Raw genomic sequence first — 18,330 nt, forward strand, 5'->3', positions numbered from 1 at the left:
AATCTGTACATTCAGTAAATTGAACTTTAATGTCTGGCCAGAATTAATCTATGTTGATCATGCCTTATATCCAATTATACTAGAAATGAAGCCATGTTTTGTATCACGAGTCCACTTAGCAAAGTAAGATCATCTCCTACAATCAACACTGTTTCAGTCAAGTTAATCCACGGGCAGAATGGCCCTCTCTTCTTATAAAGAATTGGACAATTTGAGGAGGATAGGTTTGCTTCCATTTATGCCCTGGAAAATATGCCCTTGTGACTTAGCAACCATGTTTAAAAAGCTCTTGCAGTTCTTAAACAAACAGTGTATGTTTATGAGGTTCTAACGATGTTATTTTCAGAGATGACGTAAAGCTAGTGATATTCAGCTCTGGGCTTTATAGTAAGTTGTAGTTGATTTATGACCATGGAATATAGCATTTTCCTAGAGAAAAGTGGGAAGTTCATTAAGTAGTGTTGAAAAGGTGTTAGATAGGAAACAATGCCAAGTACCCAGAGACTAAGAATTCCCTACCTTGGAAGGAAAAGGAGGGTCCTGTCTGGGGAGAGGAAGAAGCAAGAGTTAAGAATATTTTCTGGCAAGCAGGAAGCAGAGCTAACTCAAGGAGAGAGAGATGGGGAGAGGGAGGGAGGGAGAGGGAGAGAGAGTGAGAGAGAGAGGGAGGGATGGAGGGAGGGAGGGAGACTGAAAATTTAGAACAAAAGTTGAAAACAGGAGGGCTAAATCTGGCTGCAGAGGTGTTTTGCTTGGCCTGGAGAGTCCTTTAAAAGTTTTGAATTAATGCCCAATATCTTTTAACTGGAGATGAAATATACAAGTCTGGTTTTCTCAGAAACAGGTCTGGCTGCTGGAGTCTACATTTCTTCTTGGGATTGACTGGCAGAGACTGGGGTCTGTATAGGGCAGACTCATGCTCTCAGATTGTCCTAGTCCTTATTGCATTTGTCTTCCTGTTTTAACACCTGCCCTGCCTGTCTAGGTAGGCTTGCAGCCCTCTGATGGACAAAATATTGTTTCTCACAGTGAAACAGACCTCCGAAACTAGTAAAGCCAATTCTGAGATACAAAAATAGGAAAAGTACATGCTTCCCCAAAACGGGAAAGAAAAGCAAGAATATCAGGTTTTCCTGATCAATCCATAGGCAACATGTATTACAATACTGGATGGCTGAAGTAAATACTTCCCAAAGTTAGGGTGTAACAGAAGCTTTATATAATAAATGGGTTAATTTTTTTAAAATTGTGTGTCCAGTCCTGGGGCTTGAACTCAGGGCCTCAGCACTGTCTCTGAGTTTATTTTGCTCAAGGCTAGAGCTCTACCACTTGAGTCACAGCACTACCTCCAGGTTTTTCTGAGTAGTCTATTGAAGATAAAAGTCTCACAGACTTTCTGCCTGGGCTGGCTTTGAACCACGATCCTTAGATCTCAGCCACCTGAGTAGCTAGGATTACAGGCATTAAGCACCAGTGCCTGGATAGAGTATTTTTATTTTCTCCTCTTCAATTGTTAGGTAACATCCAGACGAGTGTGGACAAAGGCAACTGTCTATGAACATGCTCTCTTAACTGTGGAAACTTCTAGAAGGAAGGGTAGGACAAAGAAAAGGAAACAGAGCCAACTTCTCTATGAGGTAGAACAGGCACGGAGCTTAGGGACATACTTCTAGAGATCCACAAGAATGCCTTAATGTTAATTTCCTTAAGAATCGAAAACATAATAACAACAAACAAGTGAGTAAAATGTTATTAATGAATCTGGCCTGGATTCTGTTTGTTTTTAAATGAAAGTAACTACAAAATATATCTTTGAATATTCTTGGTGAGGAAGGGACCGAAAGAGACAAAAGTACTGAGAGCCCAGGAAAACTGCAATACAACCCTGGCGCAAATGCTGGTCCCGTTTCCAGCATCCTGGCTCGTGAATGGGCGGGTGCCACTTTGCTGCCTACCTTCCTTCCCATGTCATTCATCCCTGCTAAGCTCTGTATGTAGCAAGCCCACGAGCAAGATGCCTGTAAAGCACACTGCACACTGAGCTGAGTTTTCAAAGATGGAGAGGGTAACTTCCAGGTACTTACAAAACTTCCCAACAGTGCCAGTCATATGCACTTGGAGGAGAGGGATCAAGAAGACAGTACACTTTCCTGATACTGTTTGTGTCATACACAACTTCCCAACTTCCTGTTCTCCATGCAAACATCAAGATAGTGTTTGGCTTGGTTTACTGATGAAAGCACACACGTTAGACTATAATGAAAGTCACTCTCACGTTGATTTCCTGGGCTCAAGAGGAGATTGCGTTTTTTGTCTCTTCAACTCAGTTTCCCTAGAGTTCAAACATGGTACAACAGCTAGCTATGTCTCATCTACCTTTGCACTCAGCACCAGCAGTGCACATACAAGAGTTGATATAATATAGATTATACAATATGTAATATACTGCCTCTTGAGTCTCACTTGTTCATTTGTTTTGTTGTTTCAATTGCTCTTACTGACTTTCCTAAAAACATATAGTGAAATATCTCAGTGGAAAAGATTCAGCTGTACATATAGCCATCAAAACACCCAAGAAAAAACAAATGTCTTGTACACTCAATAGAGATCTGATTGATAGATCTCACTGACACCTCTAAGGCCTTGGATCGCACACAATTCCAGCTTGTCTGCTGCTGACGTAAGCCTGGTGTCAGTGCCCCCATGTTCGGCCTTCCTACTTTATTTACAGGGGGAACATGCTTGCCCTTTATACACGTGCACACACGCAGGTATGCATGAACTCATGCACGCACTTCCCCTTCACCCCAAATTCTGCAAACAATGACATATGCATTAAAAAGTCCCAAGGGCATACTTACTTCAAAGGATTCTAATTTTAACCCACAAATAACTCATCACTGGCCAGGGTCTCCCCAAAGTTACAATTTATCAAGCTGTCAGGACAAAGGACAAAGGATAAAAGGCAAGAGGTCACATCTCCTCCAGCCCATTAACCCCATAATGAACCAGCGGCCACCACCTAACGCTTCCATGGATGGCCATGTTAGGTAGGAGCTCTACCCTCGTTTGAATTTCACCGTTCTGAGCCAGTGTTTTACTCCAGCTGGCTCCTACTCTTCACCTTCGGGAGCCACTGACTCTGAGTCTGCTCTGACATTAGGGAGAGCAGTCCTGTCACACACGGAGGAAGACTCAACCCTCCATAAGCTCCTGCTAATTGCAAGGACCAGAGGAACTACTAGGCCTGAGAGGAGGGGTGCAGTTCCCTCATCTTCCCTGAAGCAACCACTCTTTTCAAAGAAGGCAGAGAGAGCGTCAGTTCATCTAAAACATTTGTTTAAAGTTGTGGGAAGTAATGGGAAAGATAGAAATCATCAAATCTCATTTTGAACATAGAGTAATTATATATTTATAGACATAGTGATCAGAAAAGAAACCATCAGTTAGGCAAGATATCCTCAGAAGCAATGAACATCAAATTCCAAATCCACCAAGCCCAAGTATGCAGCCTTGTTAGCCTTCTGTCACAAAGCTGAACTCACTCACCCTAAAACAATACAGAGAGAGAAAGAGAGAGAGAGAGAAAGAGAGAGAGAGAGAGAGAGAGAGAGAGGGGGGGGGGAGACAGAGTACAGGGCCATGAAAACCAAGGCCCCTTACCAATGGAGATAAAATAAACTAATCACAAAAGTCACTGGCCTAGGTTTCATCTTTCCCACTTGAGAATATTTTTGTTCTATCCTTTGCCTCTAAAATTTGCCTCATGGTGGAGGTCCAACAGTCTAGAATTGGCACAAAAAGCCAATGTATGCTTTGTATGTGGAGGGTAGGCTACTGCCTTTATTTGTGTTTTAAATTTTGTACAAACAACCCAAGAGTTCAAGTAGAAAAGGGCCTAGACTTGGAGGGAAGGGAAGAACTCTGGCTTCTGGTTGTATCTCTGCCTCTGACCTTGAAATTGTCACCTAGCCTTTACCAAAGAGAATTCTGAGGTAGAGGGAAAAGTGGCACTGAATGGTCTCTGATGTCTTCATGCTCTGATATTCTACAGATGCCACAGATGCCCAAACCCAGGGATGCCCATGTTCCTTACTTAAAATGCTATAGTATGAGGAGAGTGCTGACAGGGGTGACATTGATCAAGATGCATTGTACAAATTGACATATTGAATTGAAGAATAATAAAACAAAAACATTCAAATGGTGTAGTACTTGTATATACTATTTGTTTTTAAAGTATATAGTATTTACATTTTCCCTTATATTTTATATCCTCTCTAGATTGCTTCTAATACTGAAAACAAAGTAAACAGTTGTTATATTGTAGTGTTTAGAGATGAGAAACAAACAAGCAAGTCTTCAATTCCCCCAGTATTTTCCATCTACAGTGGGTTGACAATTGGATGCAGATGGTTAGCTCTATCCTGAAGTTGTCTTTGTGGCAGACCCAGACCTAGAATGTTTACTCCAGCCCTTCTTTAACACCTAACCCAGTCCCTGATTTTTACCAATATAATGCTTAAGGAAGTAGAGTCTTTCCCTTGACACTTTGGAATGATGCTGCACTCGACGACTGGGAACCACTCACACAGTGAGAAATTACTGACGAGTCAGAGATTGCCTCACAGCCTTGAAAGGTAAAAGGAGGAACTCTGAGACAAATAGAGCCAATCTGCCAGACCATGAAAGAGCAGATCCTGTCCTGAAATCTACCCACTTGGAGACAAAACAGACACAGAGAAATTGACTCTATCCCTCAATGTATCTCCACCCATCTACTTTTAGGGTTATTCCTAACTAGTGGAAGAAAGGTATCTGGAAAGACTAGATGAGGTAGAAAGGTTGAGTTAGGGTTCCTCCCCTATCAGAGGATTGAGTGGTGCCGTGAAAGGTTAAATTCTGAGAGTAGACAAGGACTTCCCATTGGGAGTTATTTAGAGCAGTTCTGCCTGGAAGGCGTCTCCTCTTCCCCTTCCCTTAGGGGCTCAGCTCCTCTACCATCTGACATTTTATTCTTTCAACAGCTGCTGGCTCTCCTGTTGTGTTCCCTTCACAGATGTGCAGGGTTGTTGTGAACATCCTGCCCTTGAACTTTCCTTACCCATAATTTTCCAAACCTAAGCCTAGCAATAAAAATGTCAGGGATGGAGAAAATTGAGGGGAAAGTATTTTACAAAGGAAAAGAAGAGAAAGAGTAGGGAGATGCTTTGCACACACGATAGCTTGTGTTGACTTCTTCAACAAAGGTTAAATGCATGTCATGACTTCTTAAACAGGACACAAAAGCAGAATGCTAGAGCTAATTATTTAGAACACCACCTAGACAGACCCTGATCCATTGAGAGAGCCAGGAACTAAGACAAGCTGAAATTCTTCCTTCCCTATGCTTGGCTGCCAGCTGATCATACTACATAGGGCTGTGTTAGTGTGAAGAGCAGAACTCACCACCCCTGGCACCCTGCCCACTACCGTGCACCCATGGTTAACCTGTGCTGTTGTCACACTTGATCAGGTGGCGGCTATGAGACTGGGCACTTGGGAGGCATAGGGCCAACACACCCATGTTCAATCAGAAAAATACTGGAGAAGGAAGAGAGTTCTATGACACCATTTCCAAAATCCTCATAGAAGTCTCTCTGAGGCTATATTTTCCTAAAGCTTCTTAATTTGATACTACTTCACATACATGGAGATATCCTGCCACATAGTACAAAATCACAATAGCTAAATCCTGCAAACTCTAAAGGGATAGAAGAATTTATTGAACTAGAAAGAAGATATCTCACATGATCTACTCCAGTGTGTCCAATAATGGGAACAGAGAACAAGGTCAAAATAGGGAAATGTAAGGTTGTTCTACTTAGAAGGAGTACTCTGAATGGAAGGAGCCTTAAGAAATAATGAACTCTCCCATTCTTGGTTAATTTGATCTTTCAAGTGTGTGTGCGTGTGTGTGTGTGTGTGTGTGTGTGTGTGTGTGTGTGTGTGTGTGTGTGTGTGTGTGTGTGTGTGTGTGTGTGTGTGTGTGTGTGTCAAAAGTGGGACTTAAACTCAGGGGCTGGGTGCTGTCCTTTAGCTTTTCCACTCAAGGCTGGTGTTCTACTATTTGAGCCACAGCTCTAGTTCCAGCTTCCTGCTGTCTTAATTGGACAAAAGACTCTCATGGACTTTCCTACCTAGACTAGCTTTAAACCATGATCCTCAGATCTCAACCTCCTGAGTGGCTAGATTAGAGGCCTGAGCCACTAGTGTCCTTGACTTTATGCCACTATTCCATCACAATGTGCTTCTGCCCACCAAGATAAAAAGCAGAAGAGGGTCTTATTAAGCCATTGGTGGGAAGAAATCAAGGCCCAAAGAGAAATCAGTCTATGACCCATGGAAGAATCTTATGGGGAAACCTATGTTGGGACCCTCCTAAACACCGTCCATGGTAGACTCAGATCCCAGGGCAAGAATGAGGCCATGGAGAACAAAAGAAAAAATAAGACAGAAGACTTGGCAGGCCAAGGAGACACCACTTCCAATTCTTGCAGCATTGCACTAAAGCCCTTTTGGTTACTTGCCCCAATCTGGAATTTTACTTCTTGGCCTTGGGAGAGATGCAGTTTTCGAATGAGCAAGGCTGACTCAGATGCTGGTTCTTCCACTTATGAACTATATGGTTTGGAGCAACATTTGCAGCTTCAGACTTCTCATCTAGATGGCAATAGTGATGTGAGGAGGTGGTCAAGATAATACACTAAAGCTGCACATGTCAATTATTTTAAAGTGCCTAGACTGTAACTCACACATGGCACACCGCTAGCAACTGCTAGTTGCTTTGACCACCTATCCCCTCTTCCTTTTTTGAAAGATAATTTCTCATCTGAGGCATGAAAAGTTAGGTAAAGTAGATAGATAAAATGGATAGATAGACAGATAAAATGGTGAAGTAACTACTTGGTCCCATTAAAGTTCTGGGCATTCTCATTACAACAATGGTGTCAGTATTATTGTAGAAACTAAAATCAATCTGGACAACTTGTATTGCAACCTTAGCATTTTCCTTAACCTTACTTAGCCGTAAGAAATTTTAGTTATTAGAAAGTACTCAACATTATCACACTCAAGATGTCTTGAATGAACAAATAAAGTGAATGAATTCGTATGAATGAATGAGTGAATGAATACAAAAGCAAAAGCCTAAAAGACTGAGGAGACAAAATTTCCATTCATAATACCACTGTTACCCGGGCAATGGAACGCTTGGATTCGATGCTCTACAAAATTTGCGCTGTGAGCTCCTCTTCCTTTCAAAAGTCCATATTCTCCAAACAGCAGTGCAGAAATCAGAAGTCAAGAGCAGAGGCTGGCAAGACCAGCCGGCGCCCTTACTGTGTACCAACCATTTTGGAGCAGATAAAGTCATTAAGGGAAATTTTAACAATGCATAACCTTTCAGCTTTCCTTTGCTAACAGCAGGTAGCATGCCTCAGAGAGACAAGAACCTGCTTTGAAGTCACCAATGAGCAGGACTTGACCTTCGCTTGTCATGTATGCAGCATTAAATATTCATAATCCACGTAAGGGCAGTCTAAGAAATAGCAGCATTTAAACATGAATCAAATGAATAAATATCTTCACAGATATGAGTCATCCTTTCCCAGAATGCCCCTGGAAAAAAATGCAAATATGCCGAGCTCCAGCCACTGCCTGTTCCAACTTTCACTTGAAATTCCAAAAAAAAAAAAAAAGCAACTGCCGCATTACACAACCCGTGAATCCTGCCCTCACCCTGATATCCCCAGATCTTTTCCTTTCCTTTTTCTAACCATAGCTATTAGGTAAGAATTATTGTTCTTATGTCCTGGGGAACCAGTGTCAGTAACACTGGCACTCACTTGCATTGCAGGGCACTTTTGATGGGGTCATACAGAGGTTTTTGTTGCTGTTGTTGTTGTTTTATTTTAAATCTTTGCTTTGCAGGCACCAGCCAGAGTGTGTGGGAGAAAAGGTGCCTGTGGAGGCATCAGAAAAATGACAGAATTAGAGGCTGCAGTGATGTGTGACAGAATTTGGGCAGGAGGGCCTTTTGAAGAGAATGGAAAAGAAAATTCCTTTGGACGGTATGTGCATTGAGTGGCTAAGTGGAGGACATACTGGACGGCTCCCTGTGAGGGCACGTGGGTCATGTGTCTCCACATTGGTGGAGGCACTGATACTTAGGTCTACCCAAAGCCTTTCTAGAATATCGCCCCTTGTCTGGGTCTTTGCAGACATCATCCACTGGGGTGATGAAGCATCGTTTCAGCACACTTGAATGTAATTCTCTTTGTCTCTCAACTCCAGGAAATCTCAGGGCCATCTGCCTTAGCTAGAGAGTAATCACTTGAGGCTTCACAAATGGTTCTTTTGTAGTCATCTCCAGAGGAAAATTAAGACTCAAAGGAGGGCTTCCCAGATCCTTCAGTGAGGAAGACCCACTCAGAGTTCTATCTATCTCATTCTAAGAGCTCAAAAGAAAAGACACACAAAAGAAGACAGCTTTGGAAAGGACTTATCCTCCATCCTATGCCTTGATAATGAACTGAGTTCTCAATGGCAAAAAGATCATCAAGCATCAATTATTTAGCTAATTAGTTATCTGCCACATAGCTAAATGTCCTTCCCCATCTGACAAACAGAAGTGGGATCTGAGTCTTCTGTCTATGTGTGCAGCCTACCAAGGCTGCCCTGAGCTAAGCTGGGCTGGCAGGACTGGCCATTACAGCCTGCTTTACACACATTTCAATGAGCAGGTTGCAGAATGCCTCCAATCTTGAGCTTGTACATACAACTACAAAATGCCTATGATTTTAGTGAGGCCAGCTCTGTTTAAATCGCAGAGATAAGCCCTTTCTTCAATATCATCAATCTAATCAGGTTTATTTCTGGTTTATCTATTTGGATGGAGGGAATATTAATTGAAATTCATCTCAAGACTGTGAGCTCCTTTTCTCCAGATGGATGACTTGGTAGAGTTCCTGGGTGTCAGAACTGTTCTCCAAGATGCCCCAATGGCCAGCCAACTTGTCTGTTAAACTGGTAAGAGTTGTAAATCTTAAAAGAAATGAATTTTAAGAATTTATATCCTACTTTCTTATCTTCTGTCTGCATTGTCATGTGGATAAAATTTCATTGTATCTTGCTTACTAAGCTTGATTATGACCTATTCAATAGGCTTCATGTGGTTTTAGACATGGAAACCCGTGGGCTACCAATAATGGTGGCTTAACAGAGTCTACCTTAATTCTCCCACTTAAACAGAGTATGCTTGCTAGCCTTCTTCAGGAAGATGGAAGATTTGTTTGATATGACTGTTGGTTGAGCTCTCATGGATCAGAACCCTGAAAGACAATCTGGGGACCAAATGACGTGGTACAAGTGATGAGCAGACAGAGCTATATAAAAACCAAGTCTTCTTATAGTCACAGTCTTGCTACTGTAAACCACACAGTTCCACGACTCAGAAGAAAGACTGAAGTTAAGACAAGCCTCTGTGGACATTAGGGAGAATGAGGATTGTCTCAGTTTTATGATCACTTTTTTGGCATGGTAAAGGGAGGCTAAAAAGAGGATTAAAAGCTAGCCTTCCTATAGCCTTCATGCAAGTCCATAAAAAATAAAAATAAAAACAGAATTGGAGAGCAAATGTCAGCTTCTGTAGGCTTCTCGGCACCAGAATTAAATCCACAGGACATGGGGGGTAAGCAAGGTGTGGAGCAGTGTGTCTACCGTGGGGATTTCATGCTTTCCCACCCTCTCTCCTGGAGACAGGAATGCTGGAATGCACACAGTCGAAGATCACCTGCTAGTAGACAGCACTTTTCTTTTCTTTTCTTTTCTTTTTTTTAAATAAGGACACCATCCCAACCCATCTAGCAGAATTTTATTTCCAAAAAAAAATTAATACAAACAGTTGAAAAAGGAGGAAGGTGAGGCTGGGGCATCTGTCCTTTTAAAGGGCCAGCACGCTCACCTCCACATGGGGTGCACTTTCTCTAGGGCGTACAGAGTAAATGTCCAATCCTCTTTCCTGAGCCCCCAGCCTGAGCGTCGACAGCGTATGCGCCCCACCACACGTTGAGAACACCCCTAGAGAGAGATTGAAGAAATGAGACCAGAGTCTTCAGAAGATCTTTAGTTCAATTCTGATACAGTCCAGAAAAATGTCAAAAACAGAGCTTACCTTCACTGACACATCAATTGAGATCTCCCAAACTTAGAAGCGCTCTTCTCCTTCTTGGTTAGGAATTTCTGATGGAGGAAGCACGTGAAATTTCATGGCCTGGGAGTGTTTAAAGGACTCTCCATATGAGCTGGGTGACAGTCACACGTGTGGAGGGGGCCACAGGAATTCCAACAGCCTCAGTTTTAGATGACTCTCAGAGAAAGGCGATTGGAGTTGATGATATTTTCTTTATTTCCCTGACCCGACGTTTTTTAATCTGCTCTCAATTGCATACAATTCTCAGAGGACTTTGAGAAATTCAGTGTTTAGGGATGCGTGAAATGACCACCATTCTGAGCCACAGGGAAAGAACACTAAACCCAACACTCGGAAACCCCACAGTCTCAAGCCAACAGGGACACCAGGCTGGTTTCTTAGGATCAAAGATCTAGTAATGTGTACCAGGGATAAAGTTAAAGGAGTTAAAAAAAAACACACACAGGATAAGAATGCAGCAAGTTCAAAGCCACTGTCCTTGGCCTGGGTTGTCAACTTTATATCAGAACAGAAAAGCAAGTCAAATTTCCCAGGAGAGTTGAAGCTAATGATGCACACAGGGGAGCAGTTGCAGGAGCCAAGGCAGACAGTACCAACTAGCAGCCCTAGTGGGTACTCTCTTCAGCCTCTGGCAAAGTCTTCCCCTCTGTGTCCTAGGCTCACCCTGGAGCACCATTTCTCTCAACTACACCTAGGGGTGTACCCTAGTTTCCATTCTAGGAGTCCTCTCATGGCCCATGGAAGAATTCACCCCACCTTTGAGAGTCGTCATGAACTCCTTGTCCTATCCTTAGTTTCACAAGTCAAGAAGTTTCAGTGAGTGATGCTTTGGTTGAATATTCAGGTGGCAAGTGATATACTAGCACCATGCTTCCTAAGTTATCCTCCAATAAGATCAAAACACAGGAAAGCCCAAGGAGAAAGGGATCCTACAAACACAACCAGAATAGCTCAGACCCTCATCTATTGCCCTCCCAGAGGTTTAAATTTCCTCTTAGCTTCATGACATCTTCAGAATAAATGCTTCCTCTGGAAAGAGCTATTTAAAAATAAATAACACCCAGCAATAGCCTTCCCTTGGAGCATTTCCTTTCTTTCCCACTCTGAAAATGGGCACGGATCAGACCTGCCTTCCTTGCAATGATGCCCTTCGGCCTTCGGGAGGTTCTTTCAAAGGTTGGTATTCAGGTAAATAAATTCACCAATGTGAAAGGTCACAATTGTTTCAGGAAAAAAAAAGAGCAAGACAGCCCATTTGAATACTTACTTTGATGAATCTATGAAGTATATTACAAGTGCACCAATGCTGAGAGCAAAGACTAAGACAACCTGCAAAAGAAGAGAGAATGCCATCACTTAAGAGGTGAGCAGCAGATGTTTGTATTTTTTGATATACAGCAGCAGTTCTGAAGGTTGAATTTTGCTTTGAACTTTGCATGAACTTTGCCTCGCTTGAAATGTTGTGCCATTACTGCCTCACAGAGAACCTTGAAGCAGACTCCTTTACCTGGCAATGGGCAGCAACCTCTTTCTTTGCCAATAGGGGTCAGGAAAGACTTTTACATCTTATGGCACTGGGTTTTTGTCTGGCCCTGTTCTATCAAGGTCTAGAATCTTTGTAGCTAACATCAGTAAATTTCACGGGGAGAAAGACCAGGTAAAAATTCAAGGAGATATTATTCCTCATCTTACATATAACTTAGCACCTAAAGGGACTAAAGTACAAGAACATTAATTGTTAATAGCTTTCTTGAGTGATAATTACTATACTATAAAAATCACTCATTTAAGCATATACTTCTTCAATGACTTTTAGCAAATTTACCAAATTGTGTGACCATAATCATAATCATTTCAGATCATTTTTATCATCCCACTAATACCCCTCATGTCGTTAAATTAGACATCCATCTCCCAACAATCACTAATCTACTTTCTGTCTCAATACAGGAAATATCCAGTTGAAAATTACATATTTGCTTGTACAAACAAATATGTATAAGTGTCCAATAGATAATTATAGATGACAAATGATAGATTTAGATTGATATGTAAGATACAGATACATTCCTTGCATATGTACTACATATTAAAAATCATATATTGTCATAATAGTTCTTAATTGTTTAGTAAAAGCAACTTAGGTGCCAAATTAGACAACATTCAGCCAGTTATATGGCAACCCATCTACTACTTTACACTCCCCATTCAAAACGAATCACCTTTGACATGAATGACAATTTGAGCATCACCTTCAATGGATACCTGTCACTCCAAAGTCCATCTAATGAATATGTAGCGGATTAGCCTGATAACTGACACTTCTCTTCCCATTCAAGGTACTAATGTGTTTATTTAATGCTTTCACAGAGGAGACTATGAATGCAAATAAAGGACAGTCCAGAATAAAAACAAGGTTCCAGTCAATAATGGGAGTTGAAACGGAAAATAAACAGCACCAGAGCTTACAATGCCTGCCTACCAGTCAACAAATACCCTTTAGATATGTTAATATCCGAGAGAGGCTGCAGGTGGAAAGCCTTAGAAGCTTCAGTCTCTGGGATGGCCACATACTGACATCCTGCTGACATTGGTAAGGGTTAGAGGTGAATCTCAACTTATGTAAAGACTAGGCATGTCAATCTGCATCTGTGCCTTCTCTTGTGTCTCTGCTCTCTCTCTTTCTCTCTCTTTCTTTCTCTCACCCTCTCATTCTCTCCTCTCCTCTTTCTCTCTGTATGTCTGAATATGTGTGCAACACAGAAGGAAGTCACACATCTGTCTTTCACATGTGTATGCCAAAGTGGCTGATGGACAACGAAATCAAGTCAGCTTGGGACATTCATTTAGTGCATGGCAGAATTACTAGACAGGGATGGCAAGTCGCACAGTACAGACAATAATGGTCTAACAACTGTACAGTGTAAGGAATGTGCAGCTACACAGCAACTGCTAAAATCTCCTTTGAAAAAATAGTATTATAGAAATGCACCACTGGGGTTTCTTTTATCCTTCCATTTTGCATTATAATCCAAAACATGATCCAATTGAATCCAAGGCAACTCATGTATTCTGTCAGCCATTACCAGCTAGCTACCCAGTAGAATCCCTCTTGACTGGCTCATTCTCCATTTCTCTCTTCACCCATATTCATTCATATGTTTCTTGCAAAGGTACACACACATGCACACACACACACACACACACACACACACACACACACACACACACAAAAGCAGGCTTTTGCTTTTTCCTCTGTTAACTGAAGAAGACAGCAAAACAAATCGCTTTAGATTAATTTGGAACTGTGCTGCTATTTCTGAGACATAAGCAGTTAGATCCTGGCCCTGACCTCATTCTCAAAAAGCTGCAAAGGGAAGGGGTGTGACCAGAAAAGAGGGGAGGGATCTCTTCATTCATAAACAGCAGGATTAATCCCGTTCATTTTGGCCCTGTATATCTGTGAATGTTGAGCCTCTATCAGAGCTGGCTAGAGAGCTCTAAGTCACTAAAAGCAGGAAGGGAAAACCAAAGTCCTTTCAAGTAGCATCTACACACCATTCACAAGGAATTAAATATCTCGGCGTTATTGCGAAGGCAAAGGTTTCCCAGCATTAGGATGTCCTAAGTAACTGTCACTAATTTGTCCCAGCTGCCTCCCACTTGGCATCTGTGATGGGGAATAATGTGTCACTTATTTAAGCAAATCAGCCAGTGGCTAGAAGAGGGAAGAGAACCTGCTGGCCTCTTAAGATGCAAACTCAAATACCAGCATCTCCCAGGCAGGCTGAGAGCACCAGGAAATGACCCTCCCTGCTGCTCTCTCTAGTGTCCTTATGCCTGGGTCCACAACATCTACGAGGTGCTTTTTTTCCTGAGAGTTATAGGGACTCCAGACTGTCCTTTTCTCCTCTCACCATCGCCAGCTGACTCCGGGTACAAAGGGAGCAAGGGTTTCCCAGTATGGAGGGGAATACCTGTACCCTTTACACTTGCTAGATTGCTTTTTATCACATCAGCCTTGATTACAATTGTTAACCTGGATCCAAGTGCCAAGAGACACATCAAGTTGGCCCTGAAAATGTCAATCCAACAAACACTCCTTCCACATGGCCCTAGTAAAGTTACCCAGAAGAACTGGTCTATTCTTACTCTTTCTCTAACTCTCTAACAAATCCCCATCATATGAGAACCTTACATATAAAAAATTGTCTAAGGACACAAAATGATTAGGTTTTAGTCTACATGGTAATGGTTATGTTATAGAATTACTAGGCAGTAATACTTCATCTAAGTATTTGTTTAACATAGACTGCATAAGGCCTAAGAGAAACAAGAGATGGAAGTTTCCTTTGGAGTATTGAAATACACTCTGTCAATTGAGAGATTATATATATACACGTGGAGTGTATGTACGTAGATTTAATCTATTTAAGCAAATCAGCCTGTGACAAGATAAAAGAAGATCCTGCTAGCCTCTTCAGATGCAAACTCAAATATCAGTATCTCCCAGATAGGCTGAGCAGAAGGAAGACTTACAGAGACTAATCCTATGGTGTTGTGCAATTTGTGACCAAATTATACTGTGTAAGTATAACTAGTGCATACCAAGCTTTTGAACAAATGGGTTCTGAGTAAGTAGAGGGTGGAGACTACAGGATCCATTCATTCTCAAATTATCCCTTTCTTCATACAAGTTACAGCTATTCTAATGTCCCTTCAGTAAGGGGTAGGGCCACTGTAGATCCTTCTGTATGCCTACCTCTACAATGCCAGAGATAAAAGAGAACCAAAACCAAAAGGAGATGGTGAGATGAGGTCAAGCAAAAGCATAATATTCCAGACAGCAAACACACTTGCCTTCCTGCAAACCGAGTCACAGAATGACCCTTACAATGACCAAGTTTCCTACCATGTGGACCTTTCAGTTGCCTTTTATCCCTACCTACTTAACTGGGGTCAGATACCTGTCCCTCAAAGACCTTTACCAAGCCCATCCCACACAGGAGTCTGGGGACCTAAGCTATCATTTGCTCATCATCACTCTGCCAACTTTCACCAGAATCTGTTCCAGCTTGTCTTGCTTCTCATAGAATAGACTCACCTCATCACCTTGGCTATCTTGGATGGTACTCACTACCATGTTCTGAGATTTACTGAAAACACCCATATGCTGCATGATGATATTGGAACACGGAGTGATATTTCCAGAGTGCCAGAAATCTTAAAAAACAAAAGCAATTTGATAAATGTCATTGGAACAATAGTGCTTGTGACTCACCTATTTTTATAACTCAAGATGACACATGACAAGTGTTTGCCCAGAAGAATGCCAAGGAACACACACAGTGTGTTAAAAACAAAACCAAACAAAAGTTTGTCCTCCTTCTCCAGTGGGCTCTGGTGATAAGCAAAAATAGAAGGAGTTTTATAGCTATCTTCCTAGGTGGAAATCACAACAAGCCAGATTTTTGAAATGCCAGAGAAATGTTATAAAGAAGGAAACGAGTATGACCAAGCTGATCCCTTAGTTACCAGAGCTTACAGGAAAGCGTGTGCAGACAGATGACCTATTCTGGAAAGAAGCATCTTCAGAACCTCTTCTGGACCCCTGACTCCAACTGAGGCCCAAACACTTTTCAATCAGCAATGGAGATCTAATGATCCTCAGAAATGGAGTTGGAGCTGAGGGTCCAAAGGCGGCAAGCCTAAAGTGCTATGCTAGAGGACTTTATAAAACAAAGGTTCCCACTGGGTACCAGTTATTCACATCTGTAACACTAGCAACTCAGAGTAGCTAGGATCTGAGGATCCAAATTGAGATAGGAGGATCATAATTCAAAGTCAACTACAGCATTCAGTCCATGAGACTCTTATCTCCGATTAACAAGCAAAAAGCTGGAAGTGAGTCAAGTGGTAGAGCACCAGCCTTGAACAAATGCCTAGTTCAAGCTCCATACCTACACCAAACAAAACTTAACATCCAGAAGTTTCCTTATCCCACCTTGGCACCAGAGCCTTGTAGAGTGGGGCAAGGGAAGCCTGGCATCTCTGTTTAAAACAGACACTTCCAGGGATCTGACTTGTTGCCAAGTGTGGGAGTTGCTGAATTAAAGCCATTAGGGGAAACCACTTAGCTCAAGTCAGAGATTAATTTACAAATGTCACCTCAACAATTAGCCCATTAGAACATATGTATAAGGCCTGCAGGCTTGGAGAATCTGCAAAGAGTATTCAAGAAAGTATAGAGAGAAGGATGAATTAATTCTCTCTTGAGCAGGTCTTTCACATTCTCCTTAGCTCACAGCAGACAAATGACCCTAATTAATGAGTGCCCATGTCTAATGTAGCATCAGCTGCGGGCAGCATAGACTTTTTTAGAAAATGGACAGTTTTCTCTATATGACCCTATAGGCAATGAGGGTTTTTTTTGTTTAGTTTATATACAATAAAATTGACAATACACAGAGAAAAAATAGACAAGATAAATCCCAAGGTCAAAACTATCTGGGGACATTTTGTTTCTTAGAGATAATATTATTCCAACATCTAAATTATAATGTTTGGTCTAGTGAATTTAACAACTCCAACAAACATTTATTTGAACAAAGATGTCCAAGGCCCAGAGCAAGAGACAGAGAGATACAAAAGCCAAAATAGAAATGTCAGGCCTGACCTTTGCCTTCCCCCAGCAAAGAATGCAGAAGTTGAAATTACTCAGGAGTCCTTTGTGGATTTAAGAAATGTGACACACAGACAAATGCTTCCAGGATGTCAAAGGAAGGCTCAGATACAGAGGTGACATCCTTGTCACCACAAACTCCCAGCATGGAGAGAGAGAGAATGGAGGAGGATAAAAAATCCAGAGAAAGAAAAGAAGAATTCCTGACACCCTACATCCTCTCCAGTTAGACCTGTGCTAGGTAGGAGAACAGAAATCAGGCACAGAACATACGTGATATGTGGAGAACACTGGACCAAATGAAGCAGTATGATGTGCAATGTGTCATTTACTCTCTCTGGGACTCAGTTTGCCAATATCTGAAATGATGGGTTTAAATGGATGACTATTAGGTGGGGACCTTAGTAGATAATACAAATGGCAGAATTACTAAGAACTTTGAGAAGGCAGCATTGGTATACCTTTTGTACAAAATTATAGTTCAGCCTGGTGATATTATGAAGATGATAAGAATACCTGGGTCAAAAATCTCTGTAGACAATTTCTCTTTTGTAAAGTTCTGTGCACAAAGAGCCTGGATACAGTAAAATCATCTTCTTATGCAGTCATTAGCCCACAAAACTAATGCTAGACAAGAACGAAGGGCTATTCCTGTACTCTCTCCTGATTTGGGCTCAGCTCTACCATCACCCCAAGGATGTAAGTGAGAGTCTGTTCCTTCCCTCCTGCCTCTGGAGGTCTGTAGAAAGCTCATGTTTCTGCAGATTTTATAGCTCTGAATCTTAATGTTCTTATTGAAGAAGAAAGGGAAGAATTTTCTTTTTATAATCTAGCAAGTATTGCAGTATTAGTGAGTCCTAACAAAAGACAGCCTATTGCTACCCCAAAAGATATGTTTGCTATCACAAATTAAAAAAATATTTAGAAAGTATGAAAAAATATTTTGATGGTACTACTTAAACATCTGAAGTCACTTCAACTCCCTCACCTGACATCCTGGCACATAGCATTTGACTTACAGAAGTGCAGAAACCAAAATGTTGTAATTTGATTCCCTGTAAGCCAACACTCCAAACGATGATTTAAGGGGAAACATGATCAAGAGGAAAGAAAGGAGAAAGAGCTGTTTTCAGCGGTTGGTGTATAAAATCTAAGAACTAAAACACAATGCACAGTTTCTACAGAAGAGTCCACGTGTGGTGTACTCACGTGTGAGGTTTTGGATCTGGGGATTATTGCTGTCCTCAGTGCCCAGCATGAAATCAGGGCTTTGCACATTTGCACATGCTAAGCACATAATCTCCCGCTGATGGGTACTCCCAACCCCACATTCACACATAAGAAAGCCTAGGAAAAATACCTACGATCTAATAGGCAGTTGGATCTGGTACTTCAA

General features: G+C 41.6%; 1 protein-coding gene across 31 annotated transcripts in view; it reads right to left on the minus strand.

Moving 5' to 3' along the window:
- The window catches only part of Kcnma1 (potassium calcium-activated channel subfamily M alpha 1), a 701,247-nt gene that overhangs the window by 333,314 nt on the left and 349,603 nt on the right, over nt 1-18,330 (minus strand). For all 31 annotated transcript variants that reach the window (XR_011371533.1, XM_070020666.1, XM_070020665.1 and 28 more), the window contains exon 3: nt 11,520-11,581. Coding sequence is in view for 30 of the 31 variants with exons in the window: in XM_070020666.1 (XP_069876767.1) it covers nt 11,520-11,581 (62 nt within the window). In the remaining variant the exon portion in view is untranslated. The remainder of the gene's footprint in view (nt 1-11,519; nt 11,582-18,330) is intronic.

This window comes from Dipodomys merriami, unplaced genomic scaffold (assembly GCF_024711535.1).
Source record: "Dipodomys merriami isolate MVZ:Mamm:240054 unplaced genomic scaffold, mDipMer1.0.p SCAF_14, whole genome shotgun sequence".
Classification (NCBI taxonomy): domain Eukaryota; kingdom Metazoa; phylum Chordata; class Mammalia; order Rodentia; family Heteromyidae; genus Dipodomys; species Dipodomys merriami.